The 24194-nt window shown below is 41.9% G+C and overlaps 1 protein-coding gene across 1 annotated transcript in view; it reads left to right on the top strand.

Moving 5' to 3' along the window:
- Positions 1–24194, top strand: part of LOC122470385 (sodium/glucose cotransporter 1-like) — a 58589-nt gene that overhangs the window by 17685 nt on the left and 16710 nt on the right. The window contains exons 5-11 of the mRNA XM_043557911.1: positions 2708–2812; positions 4941–5046; positions 6318–6398; positions 11161–11381; positions 18132–18267; positions 20747–20854; positions 22328–22478. Of these exons, the coding sequence (XP_043413846.1) occupies positions 2708–2812; positions 4941–5046; positions 6318–6398; positions 11161–11381; positions 18132–18267; positions 20747–20854; positions 22328–22478 (908 nt within the window). The remainder of the gene's footprint in view (positions 1–2707; positions 2813–4940; positions 5047–6317; positions 6399–11160; positions 11382–18131; positions 18268–20746; positions 20855–22327; positions 22479–24194) is intronic.

Below are 24194 nucleotides of genomic sequence, written 5' to 3'. Positions count from 1 at the left end.
ACTCAAACTCACAAACCATGAGATCGTGACATGAGCCAAAGTCAAGAGCTGGACACTTAACCAACTGAGCCACCCAGGCACCCCTAAAATTTTATTTTTTTTAAGTTTATTTATTTATTTTGAGAGAGGGAGAGAGTGCACCTGAGCAGGGAAGAGGCAGAGGGAGAGAGAGAGTCCAAGCAGTTTATGCGCTGTCAACTTGCAGCCCGACATGGGGCTCAGTCTCACAAACTGCAAGATCATGACCTGAGCTGAGATCAGGAGTTGGATGTTGGGGCGCCTGGGTGGCTCAATCGGTTGAGCGACCGACTTCAGCTCAGGTCATGATCTCACGGTTTGTGGGTTCGAGCCCAACGTCAGGCTCTGTGCTGACAGCTCGGAGCCTGGAGCCTGCTTCGGATTCTGTGTCTGCCTCTCTCTCAGCCCCTCCCCCACTCATGCTCTGTCTCAGAAATAAACATTAAAAAAAAAAAAAGAGTTGGATGCTTAACTAACTGAGCCACCCAGGTGCCCCATAACCTTTAACTCTCTGAAAGATATATTTTTTTTATAGTAGGAAAATGCTACTTAAGATACCACTGTTCCAGAATGACTAAGAGGAGAAGAGCTGGAGAGGGTGTGGGGCAAATGGGATTCATACATTTCTTGAGGGAATACAGAATCACATGGCCATGACACTTTGGCAGTTTGTTCACAAATTAAACCTGACCACCCAGTCAGTAGTATTTCCCTGGACATAGATCTTTGCCAACCTCAGAGAGATGAAAACATGTGTGTACACACAAATTTGTACATGAAGCTTCATAGCAATTGTGTTCCTAATAGCCAAATCTAGAAATAATCTAAATTACAGTAAGAGAGTAGGAAAACAACATGTGATGTGGTATACTACTCAGCATGAAAGAGGGATCATGCAACAATGTGGTTGAATCTCAACCAAGAACATCAGGCCAGTGAAAGAAGCAGGACATTAAAAAGTACATAGTATATGATTCTATTTATTTAAAATTCTAGAAAAGCAAATCCATGGGGACAGCTAGGACCAAGGGTGGGTTGAAGGCCTTAACTGCAAACCCTAGGGGGTTTATGGAGGGCATTATGAATGATTAATATTTTGTGAGGCACCTGGGTGGAGCAGTCGGTTAATCATCCAACTCTTGATTTCAGTTCAGGTCATGATCTTATGGTGGTGGGATCGAGCGTCGTGTCAGGCTCCACACTGAGCATGGAACCTGCTTGGGATTCTGTCTCTCTGCCCCTCCCCCCATAATAAATAAATAGATAAATAAAATCCATCTTAAGAGAATGATTAATATTTTAATATGGTAGTGATTGTATAATTGTGTACATTTTCCCAAACTCATCAAACTTTACACTTAAAATGGGACAGTTTTATGTGCATAAATTATGCCTTATAAAACTGTTAAAATTTGTAAATATTTGTAGAGCGGCATTAAAAATGTGAAAGGCTTATTTGCCATGTTGTCTAGCATCTGCAATGGTGAAGCCATAATCCCAAGGAAATTACCTCAGATTATGACTGTATTTTGGGATAAGATCTTCAAAGTAATTAAAATGAAATGATTAGGGTGGGCCGTAATCCAGTATGACTTTATAAAGGGGAAATTTGGACACAGACATGTACAAAGGAAAGAGAATAGGAAGACACAGGGAGATGACAGCCATCAACAAGCCAAGGAGAGAGGCCTCGACAGATCCTTCCCTCGCGGCCCCTAGAAGGAACCAAGCCTCCTGACACCTTGAACTTCTAGCCTTCAGAACTGAGAGATAATAATATTTCTGTTGCTTAAGCCATTGTTACACTCTGTGACAGCAGCCCATATGAGGATACTTGGGATAGAAGTGGAACAGTATACAATTAACAAACATTTATTCACCTACTGTGAGCCTGGCACTGCACTTGGGTCCAAGCATCTAATGAACAAAGAGACATCTTGTGCATGCGTGCATCCCTGTCGTGGGGTGCACGCAGCCTGAGACCATGGAAATCGAAATGAACAGGATTGTTTGGGGCAAACAGCACACACATGAGAGCATGGGCACAGATGACCAGGTTGGAGAGCTGTTGAGTCAAATTCTATCTCTCCTTAAAATTTTTTTAAAATGTTTTTATTTCTTTTTGAAGGAGAGAGAGAGAGAGACAGAGCATGAGCGGGGAAAGAGCAGAGAGAGAAGGAGACACAGAATCCGAAGCAGGCTCTAGGCTCTGAGCTGTCAGCACAGAGCCGACGCGGGGCTCGAACTCACAAACCACGAGATCATGACATGAGCCGAAGTTGGTTGCTTAACCGACTGAGCACCCAGGCGCCCCAAATTCTGTCTCTCCTGAGTACTTGTTATATTTGTAGTATGTGATAAGGTATTTGAATTTGCTCTAGGATTATTTCATGAAAGTGATTTGTCATCATGAGACATCTTCAAATGGCTAGATTTCCTTCTACTTTCAGGAGATTGCTTCTTGAACACAATACTATTGCTTCTCCTTTCTTATTTCCCCCATTTTAACAGGTGGCATGGAATCCAAAGCCAGAGTGGGTGATCCTGCTGCAACTTCTATCCCTGGGCCCCCCCACCACCATCAGCTGTGTCTCTATGATGACCAGCACATTGTGATCAAGGCGCATCCCTGTGGGTCTGCCTCTTCGGGCACTCTGTCTGGTGGTGACTTCTCTTATTGCTTGTACAGGTGATGACAATGCCAGAATATTTGAGGAAGAGGTTTGGTGGCTTCCGGATCCAGTTCCTCCTTGCTATTCTGTACTTATTCCTCTATATCTTCAATAAGATCTCGGTGAGTTGTATAAAAGCCAGCCCAAGAAACAAAACAAAACAACAAAAATTCAGTAGGTAGGATGGTGCTAGATTGGTGTCAGCAGTTCACTCTGTGGCCCCATAAGTTACTTACGTTTTCTTCTGTCTAAGCTAGAGCAGAGAAAAAAAAATAGCTTAATAATACTTTGCAAAAAATAAAGGCAGGGGCATCTTATTTGTCTCCCGAGCCTCAGTTACAGGTCCCTCTGCGTTTCTAGAGAACCTTGGCCTCAATCTAGGTCATGTCATTAAGTGATGTCACTCCTCTGCTTAAAACAATCCAGGAATTTCCACCACCCTTTCAAGAAAACCTAAGCCCCTTGTTATGATCTGTGAGGATGTTCTGTTCTAGTCCCTGCCTCTCCAGCCTTGTCTCCTGGTCTCCTCCCCTGTTCTCACCAGGCTCTGGCCCCACTGCCTGCCTTATGTTTCTCAAACCTGCCAATCTTATTCCCAATGAAAGCCCCTGACATTTGTTTCACACTGTGTCTAGAATGTACCCTCCCCCCCAAAAAATTTTCAAATATCACCTCCTTGAAGAGGCCTTCCATAGGTGTACCCAGTCAATCTCTATTTCATTGTTATGTTTTGGTGGGGTTTTTTGTAATACTTGTTACCATGTGAGAATAATTTATCTGTTTCCTTTCTGATTATCTGCCTTCTCCACTTCAGTGCAAGCTTGTTGAGGCCGAGAGCCTTGCCTGGCTTGTTCACTGCATTACCCACTGTGCTGAGAAAATTATTGGCACCTAAGGCACTTGATAAATGTGTGTGTGTGTGTGTGTGTGTGTGTGTGTGTGTGTGTGTGTTTAACTGACTGAATGAGGGGCGTCTGGGTGGCTCAGTTGGTTGAGTGTCTAACTCTTAATTTTGGCTCAGGTCATGATCCCAGGGTCATGTGATCGAGCTGTATACTGAGGGTGGAGCCTGCTTAAGATCCTTTCTCTCTCTTCCTCTGCCCCATTCCCCCACTCATACTGTCTCTATAATAAAAACTATAAATAAATAAATACATGCACGCATGCATACAGACATACAATGTGAGTATCACTTATCACACTACATAAAATTGCCTATTTAGTTTCTGTCACTAAATATAAGCTTCTTGGGGGCAGCAACTGAGTTTTAGTAGCCCTGTGTCTTCTGAACCCTGTCGAGTATCTGCTATGCTGGTGTACAGTAAACATTTGGTGAATAAATGGATAGGTGAATAATGGGAGGATCTCTGCCCATTGCATCCCTACTTTGGAGACCAGAATAACTAGGCAAGAGATTAGCCAGTTAAATGATATGCAGATGCTTTAAAATCAGTGCCAGCCAAACCACGGATCAACAAATCCAGCCTGAAGGCCAATCAACCTAATGTTCTGCTTTGTACAGTCCTTGAGCTGAAAATGGCTTTTTATAGTTTTATTTTTTATTTATTTATTTTTTTAAATTTTTTTTTCAACGTTTATTTTTATTTTTGGGACAGAGAGAGACAGAGCATGAACGGGGGAGGGGCAGAGAGAGAGGGAGACACAGAATCGGAAACAGGCTCCAGGCTCTGAGCCATCAGCCCAGAGCCCGACGCGGGGCTCGAACTCACAGACCGCGAGATCGTGACCTGGCTGAAGTCGGAAGCTTAACCGACTGTGCCACCCAGGCGCCCCAACTTTTTATAGTTTTAAATGGTTGTGGAAAGCAGTGGCAGTATGTGGCCTGCAAAGCCTACAGTATTTATTATCTGGTCTTTTAGAGAAAAAAACTTACCAGCCCCTGTTGAGCTGTCCCCTTTGCCTCTTCCAATGGCAGAACTATAAGAACAGCTCACTCTCTGAGCATGGTCCCTGTTCTAAGGGTCTAGAGAGGAATAGGCTAAGTTTTGTATGAACTGAATTCATTGGATTGACCCAAGCCCTAAAAGTGCTGACCTTGGTTGAACTCATGGGGCATAAGCCTTTTTTCCCAACAGAACTTGGGTAGCCCTCACCCCATGTCCATTAGTGACGGAGTGAATGTGCTAACCATAGACCACTTCCTGCAGATGGCTTCTAGGGTCTTTATGATACTGCTGTTGATTGAGCTGGAAATGAAAATGCAGCCTGTTTCCTTTGTACTCATTTCAGGTGGAGATCTGTACTGGTGCCATGTTCATGAGACTGGTTTTGGGGTTAGACGTCTACCTGGCCACCATAATCTTGCTGACAATTATGGGCATTTATACCATCACAGGTGAGGTTTCTGTAACCACACAGGTATTTATACTGACACAAAAGCTCTACTTTTTTTTTTAATGTTTATTTTTGAGAGAGAGAGAGAGAGAGAGAGAGTGTGAGTGGGGGAATTGCAGAGAGAGAGGGAGACACAGAATTCGAAGCAGACTCCAGGCTCTGAGCGGTCAGCCCAGAGCCTGACGCGGGGCTTGAACCCACGAGCTATGAGATCATGACCTGACCCAAAGTCAGACGCTTAACCGACTGAGCCACCCCGGGCGCCCCAAAGCTCTACTACTTATAGTGGAGTGCTAGTAGACAAGGAGGCAGAGGGTCTCAGCTTTTGCATTTTCCCTAAGTCTGTAGATCATACTGCTAGGCCTGAGGGGGTGGAACAGTGAAAATGGAGGCAGGGTGCCTAAGTGACATACTACCTCTAGAAATCAGATCAGGCCAGTGGGGGCTTTCTAAGGGCATTGGCAAGGATGGCAGTGATCATGTTTGGAGCGGGCCATCATGTGACACTGCAGGCTGCTAAGTAAAAGAGTAGAAACAGAAAAGGAATTAGGGGGAGGCAGCAGCTTCAGTCATCCTGGTCACCTGGTAACCTGGTCAGGCCATCAGATAGTATCTTTTATGTAGGCAATTCTGTCCCAGAGTCTCTGCCTAAGTTTTGAGAGCGGGGGCCCTCATCACTTGTTTTTTCCAGCCACAGTGGAAATCTTGGATGCTGGTGAGTGTCCCTGGCAGTTTACCACTGTCTGAGTGAGGAGGATCAGGGTAGGGAATGGAATGCACTCAATTAATGGCTCTCAATGCACAAGGGAGTGGGAGTTGGGGGTTTCTTCCTAGGTGACATTTGGTAATGTCTGGATACATTTTGAGTTGTCCCAACCAGGGAGGGGGGGTGGTGCTGCTGGCATCTAGCATGTTGAGACCAGAGATGCTGCTAACTGTTGCTTCCAGACTGAGATTTTGTGATTAAAGATGTACTTTTTTGCTTAGGAAAACTACCAGCTTTTCATTCATCCAAAAAATGGGAAGTAAAGGGAAATTGGGACATAGAAGGGCAAGATAAGAATCCAACAAAAGATCATGAGGGATGTTAAAGACAGAACACAGGATGTACCAAGACTAAGCATGTTATTGTAAGACCTACTGACTTAAAGGTACAAAGGTGTGAATGGAGAGATCTGGAAGGAGACAAGCATGTAGAATAGGGATACAGAAGTGACTTTCAGCAGAGAGTCTCAAATGTTGCTTTTGTTTCTCTTTCTCCTACCTATTCAGGTGGTTTTGCAGCTGTAGTCTATACTGATACCTTACATGCTGCTGTTATGGTTCTGGGATCAATCTTGTTAATGGTCTTTGGTAAGTCAATCTTGGAAGACTGGGCACCATGGCTGGAATCTTCCAGTCTGATTGCTGTCTGGGGCCATTTTCAGCACTTTCATCTTTTGCAGATGAGGAGACTGAGGCCCTCAGATCCCTTAGAGCATTATCTCAGGTCACACAAAAAGTTGAGAAGTAAACCTTTGCTCACTTCAGAAGACATAGAAGTGGTAATGACAAACTGTAGTGCTTTGGGACAGTGATCGACTGGCCCACCACACTCATCCCCACCTCTGTGCCTCAGCCCATGCTCTTCCTCTGCAGTTATAAGCCCCTCTCCTTTTTATCCACGCAGTTAAATCTACCCATCAAGGTCAACAGAAGACCCACCTCCAAAAATGTGATTCTGTTATTATTCCATCTACATGTCTTTTCTTCTGTGGACTCAAATCACTACTACACACACCTTGATATTTTTGTGATACATACCTTGATTGTTCATTGATTGTGTCACATAAATAAATCATACCCCTCAGCTCCAGAACTTCTTACGAACCAAAACCATTGTATCCTGCACACAGTGTGAAGTCTGAGGCACATGGTAGGTGCTTATTAAGTGCTAAGAATGAAAATAATAGCTAATAGAAATCGAGTATCAGGTACCACATAAGCATTTATCCATATTAATCTTCACATCACTGTGATGCATAACTACTATTGTTATCCCCATTTTACACATGAGGAAACTGAGTTATTCAGTTAAGTAACTTGCTCATGAGACACACTAAGAGCAGAACTCATAGCTGAGTCTCTAAACACCAAATTCCACTATGTAAACTAACATATTATAATACCTGTAATGGCAAGTACATTTAACCTTAAAATGATAGTTTTCTGCCACTAGCTAAGATAATGACCTCAGTGAGGTTGGTGTTACCCACTGCTCCATGGGTCTTACATAAATCTAGATTGGTCTTACATAAATCTAGAAGGAAAAACTCTTGTCTCAGGTATTGAAAAATTATTGAAATGGTACGTGAATACAGTTGAAGGACTGTGGTTCCGTAAAGCATGTTGTTGGGCCCCATTGAATGAGAAATGATAGAATCAGAGTTACATAGTCCTCACTCTTAACATTCAGTAAGCATTAGTGTGCCATGAGGTGTACTCAGAGCTATATTGCTGGAACACAAAATACACATCAGGTATAATCTAAGGAATTTTTTTAATGAATTGGGAAGCACTGACTAATTTGAATGACAAAACCCTAAACTATAGAACACACTAAGCCATTGTTTTTAATTGTGTACTAGTGTTAAACATCAACATTTTTTAAATCTGCCACCCTCACCCCCCAATAGTTGAAAATGACATCTGACTAAACTTTAGGAGCAGGTGGAATATTCCATTTAATGTTAGCAATTATATCTCTAAGTTATTATATATTCTTTACTCTTATAGACTGAATATTCGTCTCCCTCCCAAAATTCATATGTTGAAATCCTAACCCCCAAGGCGAAGCCATTGGGAACTGATTAGGTCATAAGAGCAGATGGGGCGCCTGGGTGGCTCAGTCAGTTAAGCGTCTGACTTCAGCTCAGGTCACGATCTCACAGTCCGTGAGTTCGAGCCCCACGTCGGGCTCTGGGCTGATGGCTCAGAGCCTGGAGCCTGCTTCCAGTTCTGTGTCTCCCTCTCTCTCTGCCCCTCCCCCGTTCATGCTCTGTCTCTCTCTGTCTCAAAAATAAATAAACGTTAAAAAAAATTTTTAAAAAAAATAAGAGCAGAGCACTCATGAATGGCATTAGTATCCTTATAAAAGAGACCCCAGAGAGCCCCCTCACTTTTTCCACCATTTGAGGACACATTGAGAAGATAGCCATGTATGAGCCAGGAAGGGGATCCTCACTAGACACCCAATCATCTAGCACTTGACCTCAGACTTCCTAGCCTCCAGAGCCATGGGAAGTAAATATTTGCAGTTTGTAAGTCACCCAACCTATGGTATTTTCTTATAACTGCCCAAACAGACTAAGACTTTTTCTGAGAAATGTAATGGGATTTTTTTATAATTAGGGCATTCATGTTGGTAGGTAAACTATTTTAAACTAATGGAATAATTGTTTTCTTTTAAAAATATACAAGATCTTATACATCCAAATGAGTATTGTCCAAACTAGTCGCCATGAGACCCCATACACATCCAGTTGCAATTTTTTGTTTTTAATTTTTAGGTAGTACACACACAAGGTAAACAAAACAAAAAGGTACACAGTGAAATATTCATTGCTCTCAGTTTCTCAATTCAACTCTCCAGAGACAACTAGCATTATTAGTTTTGTATATATCCTTCCAGATATATTCTTCATGTATACAATCTTTTTTTAATCTATGAGAGACATATTTTAACAGAATCAAAACAAAATTTTGCAGCCTGTTATTCCACCACTGATTCTATATCTTGGGCAAATTTCTATGTCCGTGAATGGAGATCTATGAAATCTTTTTGTTTTTGTATTTGTAGTAAACTTTATTGAAAAGTGCACAGGTCAAAGTATGTAGCTAGATGAGATATCACAAAGTGAACACAGCCTGGTAACAAGTACCCAGGTCAAGAAGTTATCTTTTCTTCCCTTGCTTTCCAAACTTTATACCTTTTGTTTCCTTTTCTTGCCTATTGCACTGGCCAGGGTCATTAGTACAGTGTTGAATAGAAGTAGAGACAACAGACATCCTTGTCTCTTTGCCAATTTAGAGAGAAATCTTTGGATATTTCACCATTAAATAAATCATTTGCTATCAATTTTTGGCAAATGGTCTTTGCCAGGCTAACAAGTTCCCTTCTAGTCCTAGTTGGCTAGAATTATCATGAACGTGTTTTTTTTTTAAGTTATTTATTTTGAGAGAGAGGGAGGGAGAGCAAGAGCAAGAGCACACCAGTGGGGGAAGGGCAGAGGGAGAGGGAGAGAGAGAGAATTGCAAGCAGGCTCTGTGCTGTCGGCACAGAGCCCGACATGAGGCTCATACTCATGAACTGTGAGACCATGACCTGAGTTGAAATCAAGAGTTGGATGCCTAACCGACTGAGCCACCCAGGTACCCCTATCATGAACAGGTTTTGAATTGTAGCAAGTGTTTCTTCCACATTTACTGAGATGATTATACTATTTTTCTCCCTTATTTTGTTAACATGGTGAATTATATTGAATTATTTTTCAGTGTTAACTCAATCTTGAATTCCTGGAATAAACCCAGCTTTGTTGAGACATACCCTAAATTATCCTCCAAAGTGGCTGTATTAACTTATATTCTCAGCAATATATGTCAGAATATGTGTTCCCTACCCTTACAGCCAATAATTGATGTTTTAAGCCTTTTTAAAAATTTGCCAAATAGGGGAAGGAAAAATAAGTATCTCATTCTTGTTTTAACTGGAAGTTTCTAGAGACTGGTGAAGTTAAGCATCATTTTATATACTTAGTGGCCATTTGGAGTTCCTCTTTTGTAAATTACCCACTCATATTCTCTACTATATTTCTTCTGAGTAGTTTCCCTTGGCTATTGTTGTATAAGAGTTCTTTATACATGACACAAATTTCTTCTTTTGGCCTGACAGCTTTTTAACTTGATTTCAGTCATATAAATTTTAAATTTTGAGGTCAAATTTACCAACTTTCCTCTTCCTTTTTGTGACTTGTCTAAGAAGGTAGACTAACTCAACTCTCTAGTTCTGTAATTCATGAAGATATTCTGTTTTTTTCTAATAACTTTGTAGTTTAGTATTTTGCTTTCTTTTAATCCACATGGAATTAATTTATAGAAGTGCCATGAGGTGTCTTATTCATTTTATAGTCACTCATTATTCTTTTATTGACTACTTTCAACTCTAAATGATTCTGAACACATTTCAATAATCAAATCTGTATCAAAGGAACATGTTTTAATATGCCAAAATAAAGGGAATTTTTTAGTTAAGTGGAACTATGGGTGTTTTGTGCCTTTTAAAAACATTTTTTTTAATGTTAAGATTGTATACCACTTAGGATATTGACAGATGAATGCTATGACTGAGGAAAATTTCAAATATGACATTTTATAAACATTTTGTTGGCATTGCAGGAAAGTGAATATTAATTTCTATTCTAGCCAAGATTCTTTAGAAAGCTTGTGATAAAACTTTAGTTCAAAACTAGCATAAGCAAGTAAATACCTTCTTGGCTCACGTAAGTAAAAATTCCAGGGGCACAGTACCTTCAGTGATGCCTAGATCCAGGGTTCTGAATGAACCAGGTAAACAAGAGAGCTTCAAACTGCCAGACTAGCTCAGAACCCCAAAGAAAGGAAGCAGGCTTTTTTGGTTCCTTAAGCAGAAGTCTCCTGGGACAGATTCTGATTAGCCCAGTTTGGGTCTCATATCTATTCCTGACACATCAGCTGTTGCCCATGGGACAGAGCATTGGCCAGGCCTGGGGCACATGCCATATTGGAATGGTGGACAGTTTGATGAGGCCCACCTAAGCGACACAGGATGGAATGCAACTGGAAAGAGGGGTTCTGCTACCAGAAGCTGGAGTGGGGGGGGGGGGGCGCACACAACCACCAATGTCCACTGTACTCCCATTTCTCTTTGGAAGAGATGATGTCTTTTTTTAGGCACATACAGTTTTGACTATTTTTCAGTCCATTGTGCTTTTTATACTAGGTACAGTCAATGAAACTGGGTCTCACTTTGTAATCTTGGGTCTTCAAACATATGTTATTGTGTGGTGTAAGATACTGATAAATTTTATCGTGTTTTAAGCCTTTCAGGAAGTGGGAGGATACCAAGAGCTACTGAATAAATACCCACATAGTAAGCCAGACCCAATCCATGAAGGAAATTGGACTGCCAAGCCAGAGTGTTTTATTCCTCGCCTGGATTTTTTCCATATCTTCCGAGATCCCATCACTGGAGACCTCCCATGGCCTGGAATTGTCTTTGGCGTCTCCACCCTCTCCTTATACTACTGGTGCGCTGATCAGGTAATTAGACGTGGTGCAGGTGAAGTGACTACATTGGAGGCTGGTCGGTCTCAGTGCATTCTAGGCTTTACCAGTCTCTATAGGCAACAGCGGGCCTGACTGCACTCAGTGATCAGGTTTCCCTTCCAGTCTTTACTTATTGCCTAAAGAACTTCATAAGAAATTCGGTTTAAAAGGAATTTCACTCACAGTCCCATTATAACCCATCATCTATTTTCATTGTTTCCTTCTTCCCATCATTATCACATGAAAAACATGTCAGTTTTCCCCAACTGAGTCTGTAAATTAAATGTAACCAATCACTATTTCAGTTGGATTTTTTTAAGGACTCAAATTTATTCTGAAAATTATATGGCTCACTATCAATGGTAGCTCATTAAATAAGCTGTGAAATATTCACATGGTGCAAAGGCAATAGAGAAATGAAAAGAAAGTACAGCTATACACAATAACATGGATGAATCTTCACAGCTTGATTTTAGACACAGAAGGCTAGGCACTGCATGATTACATTTTTATAAAGTTTAACACAGGCAGTGCTAACTTGTGTCATTTAGGAATACATAGTAATTGGCATATATATAAAGAAAAGCAAGGAAGAAATAAAGTAGTCATGAAAGCAGTCATATCTGGAGCAAGGGAAGGGGTTGAGATGAAAAAAAGTCCCATGTAGCAGCATTATTCACAATTACCACAAGGTGGAAACAATCTAAATGTTCACCCACCAATGAATTAATAAAACAGAATATGTATCCATTCATTGGAATATTATTCAGCCATATAAAGGAATGAAGTAGGAACACATACTACAACCTAGATGGATCTTGGAAACATTATACTAAGTGGAAGAAGCCAGACACAAAGATCACCTATGTATGATTCCTTTTATATGAAATGTCGAGAGCAGGCAAATCCATAGAGATGGAAATCCAATTAGTGCTTGCCAGGGGCTGGGAGAGAAGGAATGGAGGGGGACAGTTTAATGGATGTGTTTGTTCTTCTGGGGTGATGAAAAAGTTTTGAAAGTAGAGAGGTGGTAATTGCATAAGATTGGGAATGCACTAAATGCTACTGAATTGTTCGCTTTAAAATGGTTAACTATATATTATGTGAATTTCACCTTAATTTTTGCAAAAAAACCAAAACGAAACAAAACAAAAAACAAAAAAAGAGCCACAGGGAGGCTTCTGGGGTACCTGCAATGTTCCATCTCGATTTGGATGGGTGTTAGACTGTATGCTGTTAATGTGCTACCGTGTACTTTCATATTTATATCACAATAAAAAAATACTTTCATATTTATATCACAATAAAAAAAAAGGTTTAAACATTTTGTGGAAGAAGAAAATGCTATAAATCCCTAACCCAAGTTTGAAACTGAACAACAAAGGGAGAGAACTTGCCAAACCAGATATTTAAATATCTACAAGGTAGCAATAATAAAAATAGTTTGAAATATCCAAGAATAGACACACAGACTAATGGAACAGAATAAAGAGGTCAGGCAGATTTATGTACTTATAGGAATTTAATATGTATCTAAGGAGGCTTCAGAAATCAACATGGGTGTGGGGTACTGGCTGGCTCAGTCAGTAGAGCATACAGACTCTTGATCTCAGGGTCATGAATTCAAGCCCCAGGTTGGGCTTGGAGCCTAACTTAAAATAAAACTAACTAACTAATTAACTAACTAACTAACTAAATGAATGAATAGAAAGAAAGAAAGAAAGAAAGAAAGAAAGAAAGAAAGAAAGAAAGAAAGAAAGAAAGAAAGAAATGGGGGAGATACATACTCTTTGTTAGAAAACTTAGTTGTTAGAAAACCAATGGACTCTCTGGAGTAACAAAACTTCACTCCCAGCCAGCACTTAGTACAAAGGTAGACTTCAGGTGGGTTAAAGACTTAAATGTGGGAAGTGAAACTATGCATCTAAGGAAGGGTAACAGAATATTTTTAAGACATATCAGGGAGTACAAATCATACTGGTTTGATTACATTACATATAAGTACTTTTTATTTTTTACTTCTTTAAGTTTATTTTTGAAAGAGAGTATTGGTGAGCATATGAGCAGGGGAGGGGCAGAGAGAGAGGGAGGGAGGGAGAATCCCAAAGGAGAAAGAGAGAATCTGGTCAGCATAGACCCCAACACAGGGCTCAAGCCCACGAACTTTGAGATCATGACCTGGGCCAAAACCAAGAGGTAGATACTTAACTGACTGAGCCACCCAGGGGCCCATACATAATAAGTACTTTTTAACAAAGAGTATCATAGATAAAGTCAACAGATGACAGATTAGAGAAGATTATTGGATTTATCATGAATAAGAAACAATAGCAAATCCATAAGAAAAAGGAACTCCAATAGAAATGTGGGCAAAAGATAATGACAGGCCATTTATAAAAAAGGAAATTCAAACAAGCATTAATGCTAACAAGCATATAACCCAGAGTTATCACATAAGTACAGCTTAAAACCACAAGGAGACTGGCAAAATTAGAAAGATTGATAATGCCCAGGTCAGCCCTCACACAAGGGCTCCTGGGTGGCTCAGCCAGTTAAGCACCCAGCTCTTGGTGTCAGCTCAGGTCATAATCTCGTGGTTTCATGAATTCAGGCCCCAAGTTGGGCTCTGTGTTGACTGTGTGGAGCCTGCTTGGGATTCTCTGTCTCCCTCTCTCTCTCTGCCCTTCCCCCACTTAAACTATCTCTGTCTCTCTCAAAAAAAAAAACAAAAGCAAAAAAAACTCGTGCACTTCTGGTGGAAGTATAGACTGGTGTGATCTGTTCTGGAGGGTAATCCAGCAGTATTTTATAAAAGTAAGTATATCGTACTCTGAGCTAGCAGTGGTGTTCCTCAGAAGCTACCTAAAAAATCCTCATGCAAGTTCATGAGGGACTATAATATGCAATGTTGATCACAGTGTTGATTGTGCTGGTTACTCCTAAGTGGGTAGATAAAATGGCAGGGGGGCAGTAAGACTGTGGAATACCATACAGTCATGAGAGCAATGGACTAGATGACATGTAGCAACACTAAAGGGTCTTTAAAATGTAGTGAGTGGAAAGACAAGAAATGAGATCCAGAGCACAATACATGGGTATTCTCTCTAATATAGCTCTGAGGATTTTTTTTTTATTTGTATTTTTGCCGATCTATTTACCACATGTTTATTGATCTTTCTGTATTTTTCTTTTCAGTTTCTTCTGCAAATTTAAAAGTTGCCCCTGGCCTTTCACTTCTGACAATGGGTAAACTAGATTTCCTGAACTACCTCCCATAACAAAATTTTCTAGTTCTACTGGGTAAAATGTAACAAGCATCTTTTTGTAGTCATAGCAAAGCTCATAAGAAAGGAAGAAAATCTCCAGAGGCCAAAAAACCAAAGAGAGTAGTGAACTCAAGAGAGTTACGCTGAGGGGCACCTGGGTGGCTCAGTTGGTTAAGCATCTGACTCTTGGTTTCACCTCAGGTCATGATCTCACGGTTGGTGAGTTTGAGCCCCACGTTGGGCTCTGCACTGACAGGGTGGATCCTGCTTGGAATTCTCTCTCCTCTCTAACCCTCCCTTGCTCATATTCTCTATCTCTTTCTATCTCTCAAAAATAAGTAAATAAACATTTAAAAGAGAGAGAGAGAGAGTTAAGCTGACACTAACACCTATGGTGCCCTGAGAGCATTTGCCAAGCCAGGATTTCCGAGGCTTAGGTTTAACTGGCCAGGTGAGAACAGGAGAAAGGCCTTGAGTTCATGAGTGGTGAAGAGTGAAGGCTGTTACCTCAGTGAAAAGGTGGACTGGGAAAATATCTGCCCACCAGCAAGGAGAAATAGCTGAAAACAAACAAACAAACAAACAAAATCAACCTGGGCCCCAGGAGGAAGAAAAATTCTCCCCTGAGAACTCACAAGGGAAGACTAGCCTTCCTATACATTTAGGTGTTTAATTTAAATTTTTAATTTAATTTAAGTCCCTGAATTGTCAGGGAAACCCCATGGGAAGAAATGAACATAAACTCATCCAAAATTTGTTACACATTGACCCGGCAGGAGTAATGGCAGATTTTCCCTGGAGAGATGCACCCTCAGCCGAGGTCTTGCAGGATTCCCACAAATGAATGCCTGCCCAACATGAGCCCCTAAGCTGAAATTAGAAGACACGGAAGAATCAAACCACCTTGAGCCAGAAACAGCAGAATTAGTACCCCCAAACTTCAGAACATTGAGGTATACGATACCAAATACAAAAAAAAAAGTTTAAAGAAATAAAAATGGAACTAAAAACATTAACACCATTCTACCAAAATGATCAGTCAGATTTGAATAATCAAACTTCTAGATATGAAAAATAGGCTTACTGAAATGTGAAACTCAGTAGCTGTTAAAATAGCAGATTAAAGGAGCACCTGGCTGGCTCAATGGGAGGAGCATGCAACTCTTGATCTCAGAGTCGTAGATCACATTAGTGTAGAGGTTACTTAAATAAATAAACATTAAAAAACTAGCAGATTAACCATAGCTGAAGGGGAAAAAATAGTCATCTGAAAGAGATAACTGAAGAAATGGAAAGCACAAAGCTGGAAAGTATGAAAGGGAAACAAAGTGACATGGAAGAGAGAATCAGGATTAAAATATATCTCGTTGGAGCTCTAGAAGAAAAGGAGAGAGAAGCAATATTTAAGAGAAAGTGGCTGAGAAGTTTTACCATTGCTAAAAGAGCAGGAAGCATTGGATTCCAGAATCACAGTGAATCTCAAGCAGAAATAATTTACAAATCCACACAAAGAAATGTAATGAAACCGTAATGAAAGTTCAGAACATCGAAGACAAGGAGATTTTGAAAGGTACCTAAGAGGAAAGATTACTGATGAAAGAAGACAATTATACCAACAACAGGCTTCTCAGCTGCAACCATATAACCCATGGCAGAGGAGTAAAATTTTCAAAGGCATTGAGGAAACTGTCACCTCTAAAGTACATGCCCAGCTAAGGTATTATTCATGACCAAGGGCAAAATTAAGACACAACCTTCCCTAAAGAAGGACTGAAGGATGTATGTTAAAAAAAAGAAAAGAAAAGAAAAGAAAAGAAAAGAAAAGAAAAGAAAAGAAAAGAAAAGAAAAGAAAAGAAAAGAAAAGAAATACTCATGAGCAAGAAAAATAGCAAAGATAGTGACAGGTCCTGAGCAAATGGGCTGAAAAATAATAATTACAAGTACAGGAAGTGAAAAATAGAACAAAACTAAAATATTGGACCACAGTTTGGAGTTAAATCTCTCTGTGGACTCTAAATTGTTCAGAAGGGTGGGATGTTGATTTGAAGACTTGTATTTGTAGACTTGAAGTTGTATCTATGTGAAAATTTTACGGGTCATTATTAAATACACGGAAGTAGAATACATAACTTCTAACTAGTAAAGAAAGTGACTTAAGAAAAATGTTTGATTAAAAGAGAAGCAAACAATCTGAGGGAAGGAAAATTGTTAACTTTGGGCCACCACCATTTTTAAACAATAGTCCTCTCCTTGCCCCACTTTGTAATATATGATAATGTACAAAAGTGCTTAGGACTTCCTACATGGATGATGTACTGCCTTTCTGATCACCCTTGCCTCAGAATGAGAGCCAACTTTCTGTCCTTGCCCTCCTCCTTCATCCCCTCTATTGAGAGACTGGCTCTTCTGTGCACTGGGCTAAGTAAAGACCAGGAAATGCAGCCTGGCTGCCCACCCACACCCACTCAAGTGGAAGCCTGTGTTCACTGAGAGGCCAGCAACAGGATACCAGTGGACCTCCTGAGAAACAGTACCTGTTGCATGAGGAGGACCACTTTGGGGCTCTTCCTCCTATTATTAAAATCATGCATTTGGACAGTAAACAAAACATAAAAAGAAGATGACCATCCTGCCTGCTAATTTTACCATGCCAGGATTAACCACTCTAACCATGTCACTTTATTCCTCTGCACTTTTTTTCTCGGTACAGAGCCACGGTGTACAGCCTGCTGTTGGATCCTGTATGCCTTTTAGTTACCATCACACTGTGAGCATTTTTCACATTATCTAAATGTTTTTCAGAAACGAACTTTGAGTACATACATAATACTGCATTGTTGTGATGCACCGGACCGTGTCTTTATGTGCTTTCTTAAGTGCTTCTCCACCTGCCAGCTGTAGCATTCTGCTTGGCCTGAGTGCACACTGCTTCTTATGGCAGGAGCACTATGAAATGGGTCGTGAGACATCTCCTAGGAGATTTTGCGTTTTAAAGATCTATACTGGTTCATTTCAATTTAGATGAACAAAGTTGGTCCCAGTTCTGAAAATTCATTTGGTGCCGGGGACCCTTTGCTTTGATTGATGTCACAAGGGCCCTCTTCCTTCTGCCCCGCAGGGACAGTCTGTGCCCTCTAGGAGGGAGTCTCGTCCTTGCCAGGGGACAGTTCATAAGCACTGTGCCTCTGTAATTGGTTTGCAGTGCTAACAATGAGGCCAAGGTCACGCACACCATTCCTGTCCCTTCAGGCAACTGTGCACTGAGCAAAACATGCTATTGGTCACGTGCATCTCCTCTGGCCCTGCCTGCCCTGAAGATGCCTGGACGATTGGGGTGAGCAGCTTAGCAAGAACCCACCAGAGGGCACATCCTGCTGCTGCAGCAGGTCACAGTTATCCTGTCTGTGCCGTGGTAGCCCACACTTGATTCACTGATAGCCCCACCCCCCGCCTCACCCATCTGTGTTTCCTTGGCAGATTTTTGTCCAGCGATGCCTGGCAGGGAAGAACATGTCTCATGTGAGAGGCGGCTGCGTCCTTTGTGGGTACCTGAAGCTGCTGCCCATGTTTAGCATTGTGATGCCGGGAATGATCAGCCGCATCTTGTTCCCGGGTAAATTCTTAATTCTGATGTGTTCACACTGATCTTCTGTTTTCTTAGAGATCTAGAGGACGTTTAGGGTCATCAGGCCTCCCACAGTATTGGGAGGTGTTGAGATGCCCCAGATTCCTTTCTAGGGAGCTAAGGGGTTTGGATTAGAGATGCTGCTGAACAGAAGTCTGGCAGAGACCATGGATGTAGGTGGCAAGAGAGAAATTCCGTGCGAAGAGTTCAGGCAGGGAAGAGCTGACCGATGCTCCATGCAGCCAGAGCCCAGTCTCTGCCAGGGCTTGGAGGCACAATCTGCAGGAAGGCTTACTTACTCCCCTTGCACTGATGCATCATCATGGCATGCACGCCTTTGTGCCAGGTGCTGTGCTGGGGATCTGAAAGATGCTATCACTGCTCACTTAGACCTTGAGGAGGGCTTGTCAGAAGGGGAGCTTGATGTAAACCCCCAAAGTGGGTCTGACTCAGGCCCACGTTCTTTCTACTAAATGCTATTAAAGCATCTCTGTTTCCCTTAATGAGCTATCATAATTCTGTGGATGTCTTATTCCCATTTCAACCTTGTCTTACTAGCCGTACTGTCTCTCAAGGTACCAGGTTTGTTTATTCATTAAACCTTCATGGAGCACTTTTCTCTGATAGGTGCAGCCACTATCGCAAAGCAGGTGGCTTCCACGGGAATCTTCTGCTGCTGAGCTTTGACAAGGCCAAACAGAATGTAAAACACTTTTTATTGCTAAGTAACAGGTGCAGGAGACATCTCTAAGCCTAATTCATCCTTCATTCTGCCCCAAGGCATGCGACTTTTTAATCCTAATTCCCTTCCAGTTTTAACAGAGAGAAAGGCCTTGTTTCAGCATTCCCAGATTTGGTCTTTGACTGTCAGGTGGTATTTGGGGGTCTCATGCCTCCTCATTGGTTAAGAAATATGCTGCTGTGCTCTCTAGGACTCCAGAATGCCCTGGGCCTTGTGGACCTGCCTCCCTACCCCACTCCACAGCAGAGACCACCCTGCTCACTAAAGAAGAAGACTGGGAAGAGTCACATATATCTTGGACTCTAGAGAGGAAACTACTTAGGGAGAGGGGAAAAGAGCGGGGAATGGCCTCTCCCTCTAGCTGGAGTGGGTTTTGAGAACCCCAACTCTCTCCAGCCTTCTGACCAAGGGGTGAACAGAGTTGATGGAATGCACTGGTGGAGAGCCCTTGGGGTGAGAAGAGCCAGGAACCACCTGTCCCTAGTCCTCAGAAATGGCCAGATTCACATATCCATTTGCACATGCCAGGTGTATAAAGCCAGAAAGCCACTTATCATGGAAGCTTGGCACCTGTCCATGTTCCTGGAAGAATATGCTTTTCCAATAACCCAAGTGCTCTTGGCCCTAGATTCTGGGTCTCTCCCCTGGCCAGAGCTGGGGGCCAGACACTGCCAACTGCCAAGGTGTGGTTCTTGAAATCTGTTTTTCTGTTTAGGACACTGTATTATTTGGGGCCCTTGGTTGAACATGACATGCACCTTTTTAGCTCCTCTTTCTTCAGAGCTAGTGTCATCCTCAGGCCTTCTGTTGGCAAAGTGGTCACCAGCTGCAGCAGACCTCTATCCCACCAGCTCAACAATACCCACCAAGTGTTTCTTTTCCCTATAGTTCCAGCAAAAATCCTAGAGGAGTCTTAGTGAACTCACTTAGTGATAGGGACCAGTCTTGTAGCCAAGGGGAAGGAACTTCCAGAATGGCCAGGCCTGGCTCCTGGGCCCTTCCTATACCACCCCAAGTGTCACAGAGGTTCTGTTACCTGAAGCAGGAGGCAGGGAGAGTGGGAAGATGTAAATGGATGCAGCTGCCCCCTTGAGTTTCTAATCAAGCTTTAGTATTAGTCTTCCTCAAGATGTTTGGTAACCAGTGCTTAGGCTCGATAGCTGTCCCCAGTAAATAGCTTGCCCCATAAACTGGGGCAATATCCTGCTTCTTTGTCATAAAAGTTGATTTGTTTTTTGGGTAACTTTATATCAGATTATAACTTTATATTCCTAATTTAAGCTCTTAAACAACATATCACATTCACTCCCTTTCCTTCCCTTTGTCCAAAATTCCTTCCCAAATACTCTGAAATAACACTCCTGTGAGGGCTAAGCAAATAAGGTTATGAGTTGTTCACGCATTAGTATGTGGATGAATAATCTGTCACCTAGCAGTGGTCACTGAAAGGCATGTCGAGGCCATATGACATGCGTGGGGTCAAGCAGTGAATTGGTAGAAGCCCTGATTCATCTGGCTCCTAGGTGCCTAATTCCTAGCCCTTGCCTCTACCCCAAGCTCCTGAGGAGTGATCCTCCTGAGAAGGATCATGAATTGGAGCTGTCACCAGTAGACCAATCTGACATCCACATAGGATTCCTAATTTGCTTCCCTTTCCTTCAACTCAGATTCTAGAGCTCTAAGGCCAACATGTTGGTGTGACGTGACTGTTACCTCCCCTTGCAGATAAAGTGGCATGTGTTGTACCTTCAGTATGTGAGAGGTTCTGTGGCACCAGAACTGGTTGCAGCTCCATTGCCTACCCGGTGCTGGTGGTAGAGCTGCTTCCCGAAGGTAAGAGATGGGCCCTTCCATGGAAACCACATCATCTGTGTCCCCATTGGAACCTGTGCCCTCAGGCTTTCAGTGGATAGTTAGCAGTGTGAAAGCTGGGGGTGGCTTATCTACCAGGCAGCCCATCTTTCTGGGTGGAAATGTTGGCTGTGAAGTAGGGGGGACATTAGTGATGTAGATGGAGCTTTGCTTGCCCTGAGGGAAGGAGCTGGGCCTCCTTCTCCATCATCTCTCACACACTCACACAAGGTATATGCTATCAGAGGCACAGCTAGCTCATGCCCACGATTTGCATTGTTCACTTCCCCTGCTTAACTCAAGCTTTTACTCACTCATTCCGCTGGAGGGCTCCACTGTGTGCCAGGCATCATCCTAAGCAATGAGAAGGCAGAGATGAGCAATACCTAGCCTTGATCTCAAAGAGCTTGTGTCCACTGGGTGGTCAGGGAAATGGACAGTTTACCAACAGTGAGATGGCTTTCACTGCAAATTAACAGTGAGTCTGTGTGTTCATCTCAACTACTTCCTCAAATCCCGTGGAGATGGCCAAACATTTTTTAAATCCCATATTAGCTCTAAAGATCAGTAAGAGCTCTAGAGATCAAAGTTGAGCTATTTCCATAAAATCCAATAGAGATGGAATCTGAGTGAAATACTGACCATCACACAGTTCAGGAAGGAAGTTGTCCAGGTTACGCAGCTGAGCCCATCCTAAAGCACCCAGGGCTTCAAGTGAGGGTCAACTGCAGGGCAGTTGAAGGGAGGTAGATGCAAGGACACCAGTCTTTGCCTGGCCCAGTAGCCTACAGAATACACTGGGAACCTTGCTGCAGTGGGCCTCCAGCTCAGGCTCCAGTTAAGCCTCAGGCTCTCCCATCAACACGTAGAAATCATTCTGCAGAGTCAAGTCCCTGCAGTAGGATAGCCTTTCAGGTGAAAATATTAGATTGTTATGTTAATAGCTCACATTTTATGAGTGCTTGCTCTCTGTTAACCCATCTGCTTAACTTCATCTTAACAACAGCCCTGTGTGATAGGTACTTTTATGCCCACTTTAGAGATGAGGACACTGGGACACAAGGAGTCACATCCCTTGCCTCCAGTCTGAACTTTCTCTGAGCCACTGTCTTCTCATCTGTTAAAGTGAGGCAGCAGTGGAGTCCATCTCACAGGGCTGTAGGGAAGATGGTATGGGCTAATGCCCAAGGAAATATTCTGGCACAAAATAACCACCCAAGAGATATTAACTCTCATTATTATATAAAGACAGTGCAGGAAACTAGTAAGTTTCATCACAAAGCAAGGACAAACGTAATGCTTTAATCTATTTTAGATGGAATGCCACTTCAAATAAAATTCGAATGTTTTTTGTAGGAGAAAATGTAGTATATAGAAAAGTGCCTTAGGAGGCCTAAGGCATCTCCTGGCATGGCCAGAGAGCTGGAGGCCCAGGAAATGTCCCTTCTCTTCTAGGCATACGAGGCTTGATGCTGTCTGCACTATGGGCCTCTCTCATGTCCTCCCTGACTTCTATTTTCAACTGTGCCAGCACCCTGTTCACAATGGACATCTATACCCAGATTCGGCCTATGGCCACTGAAAAGGAGCTCATGGTAACAGGAAGGTGAAGGACTCCTCTAACCATGCTAGTTTCTGCTGTCAATGAAAACAATGCCCACCAGAAGTGATTATGTGAAAAATTAGGCTATCATACTGTATATAGAATTATTTTGTTTAAATACAGTATGGCTGTACTTTTTTGCTGCATTTTTGCAATTATGATGTATTGTTTTTAAAATCACAAAAAAAACTTGTTTCCATTTGGGAAAAAATAATAATCGCGATGATTAAAAAATGCTAGCATACAGGGCGCCTGGGTGGCGCAGTCGGTTAAGCGTCCGACTTCAGCCAGGTCACGATCTCGCGGTCCGTGAGTTCGAGCCCCGCGTCGGGCTCTGGGCTGATGGCTCAGAGCCTGGAGCCTGTTTCCGATTCTGTGTCTCCCTCTCTCTCTGCCCCTCCCCTGTTCATGCTCTGTCTCTCTCTGTCCCAAAAATAAAAATAAACGTTGAAAAAAAAATTTTTTTAAATAAAAATAAAAAATGCTAGCATAGTTTAATGTACCCCCCCCAAAGAGTCCTTGTGAGGAAATTTACAGAATTACCTCATTGTCTCATTTAGTCCTCATGACAACCTTTAAAGGTAAGTTTTACTGTTCTTATTCTCATCTTACCAATCAATGGGGGGAGAGTGGCTCAGAGAAGGAAATTGGTCTACCTGACATCACGCAGTAAGTAGGAGAACATGTCCATCTCAGGACCATGCTGTTAACCATGATGCCATACAGCACCATGCTAGGCATGGGGTGGGGGCTGTATATGTGTAAAACATAGTTGCTGTCTTTACTCCATAGGGATTCTCTCTGTCTCTCTCTGTGCCTCAACTCATGTTTTCGCTCTCTCTTTCTCTCCCTCTCTCTCACTCAAAATAAATAAATAAACTTAAAAAAAGAAAAATAAATATCTGAAATTAAGAACTTGGATGGGTTAACGATTGGATATAGCAGATAATTAATGGATTGGCAATGGATCAATTGACAATATCAAAAACGAAACACACGCACAAAATGAAGATATACATGGAATGCAATCATAAGAATAATATATATGTCACTTGGAATCACAGAAAGAGAAGAATAGTTTGGGTAGAAGCAATTTTGAAAAGATAATGGCCAAGATTTTCCAAACCTGGTGGATCATTACCCAGAGGTTCAAGAAATTCCACAATTAATTTACTTAATATCCATCATCACGCATAGGTACATATTTTTTTGTGATGAGAATTTTAAAAATCTACCATCCCAGCAACTTTTGAATATACAATACGGTGTTGTTAGCTATAATCTCCATGCTGGACATTGCATCCCAGAAGTTATTTTTTCTTATAACTGGAAGCTTGTGCCTTTTAACCTCCTTTATCCATTTCTTCCATACCCTCTTCACCTCTGGCAGCCTCCAATCTGCTGTCTGTTTCTAGGAGTTTGGTGTTTTTAGATTCCACCTGTAAGTGAGATCATATGGTATTTGTCTTCCTCTGTCTGATTTATTTCACCTAGCATGATGCCCTTAAGGTCCATCCATGTTGTCACAAATGGCAGGATTTCTTTCCTTTTTTTGACTGAATAATATTCCATTGTGTATCCATATATTTTCTTTATCCAAACATCTGTCAGTGGACCTTTAGATTGTTTCCATGGCTTAGCTACTGTAAATAAAGCTGCAATGAACATGAGGGTACAGATATCTTTTCATAACAGTGATTTTGTTTCCTTCAAATATAT

Source organism: Prionailurus bengalensis, chromosome D3 (genome assembly GCF_016509475.1).
Source record: "Prionailurus bengalensis isolate Pbe53 chromosome D3, Fcat_Pben_1.1_paternal_pri, whole genome shotgun sequence".
NCBI lineage: Eukaryota > Metazoa > Chordata > Mammalia > Carnivora > Felidae > Prionailurus > Prionailurus bengalensis.
Note: the sequence above shows the minus strand (reverse complement) of the source record. Positions and strands in the feature narration are given on the sequence as shown.